The 9,834-nt window shown below is 39.7% G+C and overlaps 1 protein-coding gene across 4 annotated transcripts in view; it reads right to left on the bottom strand.

Annotated features, from left to right (window-relative positions):
• Nucleotides 1–6,512: 6,512 nt before the first annotated feature.
• The window catches only part of CDase (neutral ceramidase), a 37,691-nt gene continuing 34,369 nt past the window's right edge, over nucleotides 6,513–9,834 (bottom strand). For all 4 annotated transcript variants that reach the window (XM_046610768.1, XM_046610752.1, XM_046610788.2 and 1 more), the window contains 4 exons: nucleotides 9,444–9,614; nucleotides 7,565–7,680; nucleotides 6,909–7,077; nucleotides 6,513–6,803 (listed from right to left, as the gene is read on the bottom strand). In XM_046610768.1, coding sequence (XP_046466724.1) covers nucleotides 6,756–6,803; nucleotides 6,909–7,077; nucleotides 7,565–7,680; nucleotides 9,444–9,614 — 504 coding nt within the window. In that variant the 3' untranslated portion in view covers nucleotides 6,513–6,755. The remainder of the gene's footprint in view (nucleotides 6,804–6,908; nucleotides 7,078–7,564; nucleotides 7,681–9,443; nucleotides 9,615–9,834) is intronic.

Below are 9,834 nucleotides of genomic sequence, written 5' to 3'. Positions count from 1 at the left end.
TTGAAATGATGTTATACAACGCAAAAAATGTGTACACATTTTTTAACCTGATCGATTTTTCACGGTCTTCTCAATTATAAACCAGAGTCTATCACTGCTCGGAACTCAATTACGGGTAATCGAAATTCAGAAGAGAGTTTTATTCACCCGTATTCTTTTCATTTGGTTGGATAAAACGTACTCCGTTGAAAAACCGATTCAGAAAGTTTATAACGAGAGAAATGTTAGCTGCTTAAGAGGATCCAATATTGAGTTGAAAAGATCCGATTGAATTATTCAATAAAACGTATATTGTAGATCGGAACTTGACTTTTCAGAAATTTATTGTTAAACTCGGTAACAGCCACTTAATAATTCCTCACGTCAAGATTTGAGCCAATTTTTTATTCAGAGATTGTCGTCGATACAGAAACCGATGAACCAAAAAGCGTATCTTTAAGGAAATTGTTTTCCAACGGATATGAAAATTCTCGCCCACTTGATACAGTGGCATATATATGCTTGCGTTGAAGAAGAAAAGAAAATTACAATGCACGAGACTCCAGAAGCCGTCACGTCCGATTTACATAATTCCTGTGATAGGAAAAAGAGATGAGAGTCCCGCGGGATTTGCAAATCCTGCCCATATATTGAACCGAAACAAGTGTTAAGCTACGTTGAAAAACTTGCCAAACATGTATTACAGCATTTGAATATGCTTGAAACTTTTTAATAACCTTGCAGTCTTGTAATCGGCAGCCTTCGCAAGCTCTCTGTTAAATTTTGAAAGAATAATCTTAACCTAGTTCATCGATGCACGAAAATGAGTTCCTGGATTTTTCCAGACGATGTTTGCCTTGCATGCCGAGTTTGAATTCGCAAATAAATTACGCAGATAATTTCAGACGCGGCGGATAGCGGCATGAATGCAAATATCTGCATCGTTTGAAACGAACCGCGACGCGAATCGTACGTATATAACCACCTTACCCATTTTACCCAGAGGCTGAAAATCCGAATAAACCTGTTACCGCATGCTGGAATCTGCGTCGGAAGCGCCGGTGATATTCTCATGAATTCCTAACTCGAGGTGCATCTGTGTAAATAGATCGTTATATTTTCATCGTACATTGACAGCAGATGTGTTCACGGTCGTATTATTATACATAATATAGCGCAAGTGGTGTTACTAAATGAAAAAAAATTCGTCGGTTGCGTAAAATAATCATCAAACACTCGCATGCGTCAGTTTCTTTTAATTTCTGTGTGAAAAAAAATGTGGGTATTATTCCGTGGTCGAAAAACAACTTTAAAGAAAAATTCTATCTTACGCATACGCACTTTGTACAAATGAGGAATGATGACAATACGACGACGATCCGTTCCACCACCAATGTCGGAATACATATATTTATACACGCCAGTTGTAAGACTGCATCGTATCGCTTATCGTGGAGTGACCATGTGTCAGGTATCTTGAATCGATCAATATCCGTCAAATTTTATGGGGAAATGATCGAGCGTAACAGAAAAATAATAGGAAAAAACTGCGTTATAGTTATACGTGCCATGTGGAGTTTCTGCAACGATGAACAGAAATGATCGAGCGAGGGAAAAATGGAATTTCGGGAAAACTCGATCATTTTGGAGAGGCACGGTTTAATTACTCACGTAATATCCAGTCGACACTTTTCCTTATTTTTCTCTGACGACGGTAGTTTCTGAAAGTCTTCGGGGAGGGAAAAGGGTCCAGGTCTGGGTTACGAAAAGCTCCGTGACAAGGGTGCGTTGTACTAAACGATTTCGCACTACAGCCACGGAACCGAGAGGATCTGCCGCTGCTTTCTCAACTTTGGCAATTTCTCGGGAATTGAATTCTTGCGGTTGGTATTCCCTAAAAGCGCTCTCGAGCTTCGCGGTTCCACACGTCCCATTATAATGATTACTTAAACATTCTGATGTACGGTAGGCGAGCTTTTCGGCAGCTGGGAGGGCTTGCTAAATCACGGCTTGAATTAAAATCACAAAAGCCAGACTTCGTACGGTTCGTAGGTTTGAATTATTCCTTCGACAATGGGACTCGTGCTTTCATAGCTCGGCTTCAATTCCGCTGCGGAGAATTCTTCTCGCAAAATTTATTTAAGGATCACGTCAAACGATATTAAAATATCTATCAGTTGAGACGAGAAGGTTTCTCGTGATTAATTCAATCGATTCCAACAGTCTTCGATTGCGTCAATTTTTCAACAAGTCGCAACCGTTCGCCGTTCCTTTACTGAAAAGTTCCGTCGTCATTTTCTATGGGTATAATATTGGCACTGGATCGAGGTTATTAGGGGCGGTGAACATACTGCAACCTTCGGTTTTATGTGCTTAAGGAATGACGAGCGCCTTGACCCTTTGCAACAGACGTCTAACGTAAAGGAAAGACGTGTTTCATCTTGAAGGTTTGTTTTCCCAGCTTGTCCCAGTTGTGTCGCCAAGGCTCATACGGCATTGGATTAATGCAGTTTCATCGTAACATTAGAAAAGCACACCCTGCAGCCCCCCCCCCCCCCCCCCCCCCCTTTGATGATGGATAAATTCACGAGAGGAAATACAACGAGGGTGATAATAAAATTTCGCACTTTGGCTGATTGTGCGAACGCAGAAATTTTACCCAGACAATTGGCCGTTTCCATGTAAGGAAGTAAAGAATCGTTGTATTGTATCTTATTTGCAAGTACGTACGTATAGATCGACATATTCGAAAGGCAGGAGAGGATTCAGGCGAATTGTAAAAGACACTTGACGCAGCTTAACTTCTCTTTTTGCCAAAAGTTTAACTTGACTTACTGCCTCCAGACACAAACGAGTATTTCATTCAGATCGAGAGGCTGTTGGTAACTGATTGTGAGATACAAATACAAAGTCAACTTCTCCCTTTTCTCGTCGTCGCAAACGTCAGGTTCGTACAAAAATTAACCCTTTCTCTACCACATTTTTAATTAACTTCGAAGGTTAATCGACGCTCAAGGCTGTATGTATGACAAAACGTATCAGCCCGCGAAAAAAGCTATCTTTGGATGATGTAAAGCCTTTGGTCAAACAAATTATAATTTTTCTACTCACGCGATGAAAACGTATAGCGGAGGGTATATCACGTTGAGAACGCTTGTCTTCCAGATAATGCACACAATACTGCACCCTCTCATCAGACTGTGCAAAATTTATTTTCGAGAAATTTAACGCCACGTGTAAAGTAATCGTCTCTTGACCCTCGCTTGCCAACTTTATCGTTCCCACATGTCACATTACGTACAATCAAAATCGTTCCCAAAGGTACACAAAAGTCTAGACGTCCAACGGTTTTGCGATCCAACTGATTATGACCTGTCCACTGTTGAATTAACGCTTCGTAAGAAACTGCGTCGGTAAAAGAATCAAATACGAGCCACAGTTTGTTCGAATCGTCTGAATATTTCTTGAAGAAAATTCTAAACTCATCTTAACAATTAACAATAAGAATTAATGTTACTTTCCTGAATTTTCACAGCTCGTCTGTTCATCTCCTCTCTATAAGAGCCAAAAGCATTTAAAATTATTACCGTTCTATTTCCCCTCGCATTTCTTTATTCGTGTTTACTTGTTCAAATCTTTTTTCATCAAGTTTGCTTTTTTTCGCGAAATATAAATGAGTCGGTGGGCAATTTCGGCAATATCGATGGAACGAGTGTTGTTCTAGGAACAGATAAACGCCGTCGAAGTGGTTGGGAAAACGGGATCGCGGCCGATTTGGTGAAATAATAACAGCGAAGCCCTTACACGATCTAAGCCAACAGCCAAAGGGTCAATAATTGAATTAGCACGAAACGATCGTTAGTTTTTTTCCACCCAAACTCAAATCGATCAATAACTTTATTTCCACAGGCTGCCGATGCTGAATCAGTCAATCTCTCATCTCCGGTGCGACTGAATAACAAACACGATTATCGTCCTGGCATTCGAGGCAGGACGAATCGTTAAATTTAACGACTGAGCTTTCGCGTAGGTGCCTCTAAGGTGTCAACTTGAAGCGTAGGAGAGTTATGTTAGGCCAGACCGCGGCGGTCAGAAAAAGCGCGAGATCCGGATCTATGAATATGCAGAAGCCTTGATAACGGGCGAAGTCACGGCCCTGAAGATTAGCGGAAATTTATCCCGAGCTTTTTTGGAGCGCAGTGAAAGGATGGCGAGGCGCGGAAATTCGTGCGAATCACTTAACGAATCGCGAATTTATCAGGCTGCTGTGAATTTCACGGAAATTTGCACTCTAATTGTCAAGTGGAACGTTGAACTGAATCATTCATAACCCGATAATTGTTCGATCCGATTATTATATAATAAGGATGAAAAATGAGCGAAGAACGCTGGAGGAGAAGAGAAGAGGATAAAATTTAGGTCAGCAAAATATGGTTGATGTGTGCTCAGACAGACGGAGATGCGGAGTTGCAATCAGCCCGAGGCATTAGTCGCTCAAATCGTTGCAATTCAAACTGCATGGGATAAGAAAACTTCGTAATTTAACCGGAACTGAAATTGTATGGATTTTAGTTAGAAATTAGGTATACTAAGCGTAAGGTTATATAACTATTATTTTTTCCTTCTTCTTCTTCTTCTTCTTCTTCTTCTTCTTCTTCTTCTCATTTCTGTAAATATTCTATTCCGTCTTTAAGGTACGGAATTAATTGAAGCGGATTGACGTTAATAAAATAAATTGTTATGAAATTGAATTTGATTCTAATTGTACAAAACACTGAACAAAAGCGGGCATAGAAACAAATTTGCGTGCGAATTGAAGTGTGGTTCGTTTTCAGTAGATTGTTTGCGAATTTTTTCTAAATTTGCTGGGGAATTTCGCGGTGCTCCCAAAGTGGTCTGAATATTTATAACGATAATTGACGAACAAGCTTCTTACACATGGCTAAACATAAATTATTGCGCGTGATTAAAGGAGATTTACGTACGCGTGGCGTGAAATTATAAAGAAAATTCATCCCTTAAGTGAAAATGGTGGATAAAAAGTGATTGAAAATAATATCAAATTCGCCATGAAACACCGTGGGATTCTTAAGTGAAGTTTAGTTCTCGTATTAAATTCCATGGTCATGTTGTTGGAAAGAAAAAAATTTGGACAAGAAAGAATCGTTGTAGCGTGGGGCGAAAAGTGACTTTACAAAAGAATGTGTCATCATCCAGAAAAAGACGGAAAAATGCATTGCATGGCTAGAGTCAGAGAAGCTTTACATTCCGGCGACGGGGGCAGTCGAACAGCTTTTTCCCTTCCCGGAAAATCCCTGCTGCGGGGAAAATGCAAAAAAGAAACTGTATCCTCGAGTTTGATGGCTGTCATAAACCCCCTTTTTCACTGTCAGTTGCTTCGAGTGACCCACTCCTCGTCCCATCTTCTTCCTCCGTTTCAGCTTTTAACGGGAAAAAAAAAACTGCAACCCCACGTTGGAAACTCGCGAAATTTGCGGGGATCACGAGATTTTAGAGGAGCTGAAAGACGTTTAACGCCGGTAAGAAGATTCTCTTAGTCGCGGTATTTTCTCAAACATATTATGTCTTCACTCAATGTCGTAAACAGGCGACGCGAGTTCCCAGGATTTTCAACTTCGTTTTATCGTTAGTGGCTGAGAATTTATGCCGTTTTCGAAGTCGTGACAAGTTAACATTTATCCAAAATTTCCAACGAATCGCAAAATTCCTTCACCCTTACATTTACCTGGAGCTTCACGCTTTTGAGCTTTTTCGCCTCCGGGTGTCACGATTCTTTACAAGCTACCGTTCCCTCTCGATATCGAGATAATCGCTTTTCCTGAATTAACTTTCGGCTCGTAAGTCAATGTCGGCGGCCAATTTTCTCGCCTATCCGAAACTCGGATAGTCTCTAGATTTTCTTTTTATGCTTCGTGATAAATGACGCGATTCAGTGAAATCGTCTGCCGAAATGATCGACAATTTTTACCAGTAACCGGCTTATTCAAGTTAAAAAACGATCACCTCACTTAAATTTCAGCAACAAGTTGATGTAAGCGGCAGTTTAATTCAACCGGATTCTTGCTTGAGTAATCGGATAAGTTCTTCTTCTCATGTATGTCATTTATAATATCTGACCGGAAGTTTATTCTCATACTGTACATATTATCTATAATGTGTGTATATATATATATACATGTAACACATAAATTTACCCGTTTGATAAATACGAGAATAACATTGAATCCAACCGAAAAGTACTGGCAATGATGCGAGGCTGCGTATATAATAAGGTATACAAAGTTATTGCAGAATTATTCATCGAAGCATGTCTTCGTTTCGACGTTATTCCGACGAGTATATTTCTCGGCCAATTACCCTCCGTGGGAGGATTGTTTCAATATTCATTGAATACCGAATAAAATTTTCATCACTTAAAAATACGTAACCGATAAAAATAATACTTGGAGTATGACTGAACGGCGCACAGTAAGTCAGATTAGATGCAGATTACCGAGAATTCCACCTTGAAATAATTTCTCAAAAAATTATCGTCTATTTATTCTTGAATCACTCATGCGACGATATAAGTATTAAAATAAAATCTTAGTGGCTAATTAATTACATAATGTGTAACGATGACTGGGATACCGTTATGACAATAATTACTTTTTCACATAACATACAATTATACATGTAAATCACGTGTATAAATAACTGGCAAGCATCTTCGAACAATCTTTGTCATCCTTTCTAATTCTCAAGAATTAGGAAAACTAGGCAAAGTAGTAACGTTTGCGTCGACTCGATCCAAAGGCGACCACCTGAAACGAATCCGGAATATAAAATCGGGCAATTCGTGAATTTGTAGCATGACTCGACGAACAATTATTTTCAAATGTAAAAACATTAACGTGACACATCCTTACCTCAAAGTGATTACTGACTCCTTTATAGGGATAAATACCACCAAGGATATATCTGTAGTTTCCGTTATGCCTGATGCGGTATTCGCCTGGCTCGACGTCGTCGGGTATCGTCCACGATATGGTAACTTCGCTGGATCCCAAAAATATCGAGGTTCGTTTCCAGATAAATCTACCGAACAAACATATAACGCAGATTATACCCATGCATTGTATACACAGGGAGACAAATAGCCGTCAAAAGTTTCGGTTACGATTTATCGCGTTACACTTGTCGTAGAATGCGAACGGTTTTTTTTTTTTTTTTTTGCTCCTTTTTGTTTATATTCTTTGCCCCCGATACCAGCTATCAAAGTTAAAATTTATCCCCCAGGGAGATATATCTCAGATTTTTAAGACACAACGCTGAGAAGTTGAGGGTAAAAAAAAGTCTACTTTTTCACCGGTCTATAAACTTTATATTGGCGTAAACAGATATTATATGAAACCACTTGTAAAGTCTGCGTGAATTCATTTGGCTCGTATTATAGTATACGGTATTCATGAAATCAGCTGGAAAGTCGCGATAATATAAACGATCAACTCTGGCAAATCTTTTTGCCTACCCACATCTTGCGAGCGGGCGAAAGAAAATTTGTCTCCCGAAATTCGAAACTCACTTTGTCTCCCAGTTCGCGTCTGTAGCCACCGTTTTCCAACTCTCGTCGTCTTCGAGCCTCTCGATAAACAAAAACGAGCCACCAGCCATCGGATTATTTCTGGGGTGACCAGCAACCTGTAATAAGGGTGAAGAAACAGTATTTTGTATAATTGCACGAATTATATTTGTATAAAAAACAAAGAGGAGACTCAAAATAGACTGCAAGTGTGACGTTTGAAAAAGAAATCCAAAAAACCAGTTTTTTCCAATTTATTTAAATATTCTCCTCGCAGCTTTTTTTTTTAATTCTCCTCTTCAAATATTCGAGGAGCGAATGCGGGTGAATTTATGCTTATCCGATAATTGCTTTTTATCGCGACACGCGGTTCAGCGTGCGAATAAAATTTCGCATAACCTGTTCAAAGAGCGTTAATCTAACTGAGTGCTTTTCCCGGTGTTCGTAGAAGGCGATAGATCACCGACGTTGGAAATATTGAATCGCTGATACGAGTTTCCGTTGTGCAACGTGCAGCTTATGCAATTTTCACTCGTGAAAACTTGCAGTGACACTTGCGAAATAGAGTCGTTTGGTTTCATTTGTTTTATTATGTATGTATACAAAGTATACATAACGAATTTAGGTACACCATGAATTCAAACGAAAGAAGCTGTATCGTTGTGAATTATTAATGATCACACGTTCGTTCTCTGTACGCTGCTGCCTGCGTCGTGGTAAATTTTTAATACCACTCTCAAAAGTTCTGAGATTAATCGCATACATATATGTTTGGCTAATAAGCAGACCGACAGTTCGTTAATTTCAAATTTATCATGGAGTTAACGTTTCTGTTTTTTTTTTTTTTTTTTTTTTTTTTTTATTTTTGTTTAACTCTTTTTTAAGCTTCGCAATCATATTTTTTTTTTTTTAAACTTTAAAACACTCCATTCGCCTTCCAATTTGCGAATCGACTGAGACGAATGTTTTAAAAAAATAATTGAGGATAAGTAATTTATCGAATTGAATTTTCAGGACTATGCAGGTGATAACAATAATCCTCGATTAAGCTTGCAATCTTTTGAACACTTCGACGTAATTTATCCAATAAAATTATCATCACTCTTGACAAAATGGATTATAATATTTTTTTTTCTACCCCACAAGTAATACTCAGAGGGAGAAACGTTTCTGCCATAAAAAATACCATCAACGGTTTCCGCAAGGAATTTTGCACACTGAATACACGATTCGTATTACGCATATACCTATTCACGTTCACTAAAGAAAAATAGTCCCGAGATTCCCGGGTGATGGAAGAAATCTCGGCGTGTATCATGGGTGATAAGTTGCTGCGGATTCGCAAGCTCGCATTGAATCTCATCCTTGTAAATGCGACGGTCAACCGAGATTCGAAGGCGTCCCATCAATCTCCGGTAATCCTCTAACCGATCTGAGTAAAAATCGAATTTCGATCACAAGTCACGACACGGTGATAAAATCGCTGGTCTAATGTTTTTGTCGCTACTCAATTTTAGGTAGCGAAAAGCGTTTTGTACAGCTATCGACTCCGAGGTTTGCTCTGAGAAAAACTCTTTTTCCAGCATCGATTTTCACCTAAGGTAAAAGGAGGTGACGCGTTTTGCAGTAGAGACGAAAGCGAAACGAAGGTCAGGACAGCCATCTTCTTGGTCTCTGATCAGTCTATCGATTCGCACAAGGTTCCATAAAAACTTGTAACGACCATCGGAAAATTTATTACAGAAACGCGATACGGGCAGTGCAAGGTGACGATGATAAAAGTCTCGTCGTTCCGTCAGGCTCATATTCGTCTCGCTTTTCCCCGGATCCTAGATACCCTGGAAAAATCATTGGGAACCATAGATTCGTAAAGAATACTCACGAATCTTGCCGTCACCGTGTCTCCAGCTCCGGCGACTTTTGCTGGATGCTCAAGACAGTCGCCGAACTCGTGTCGCCACTTAGGAGTGTCAAAGAGAACCGGCGTCACCAAGGATATCAGATGACTCGAGTAGAGATCCGGGGGCTGCGGTCCGGGAACGAGTGACTTCCGCTGGAAGTTTTCATCGCCGATCAAATTTCCGACCGCACGCGCAATGCCCGTGCCAGGGTGAGTTTCTTTTTTACAAGGGCGAAATTACTAATGCGATTTCACACTGGGTGAAAAGTTTTTACCGAAGGTCGGTTGTTTGTGGCGAAGTTGAAGAATTCTTGTTTTTCTACGAAAAACTTTTTTTTCAATCGTTAAATAAATATTTTGCAAGTAGAACCAT

This window comes from Neodiprion pinetum, chromosome 1, assembly GCF_021155775.2.
Source record: "Neodiprion pinetum isolate iyNeoPine1 chromosome 1, iyNeoPine1.2, whole genome shotgun sequence".
NCBI classification, from domain to species: domain Eukaryota; kingdom Metazoa; phylum Arthropoda; class Insecta; order Hymenoptera; family Diprionidae; genus Neodiprion; species Neodiprion pinetum.
Note: the sequence above shows the minus strand (reverse complement) of the source record. Positions and strands in the feature narration are given on the sequence as shown.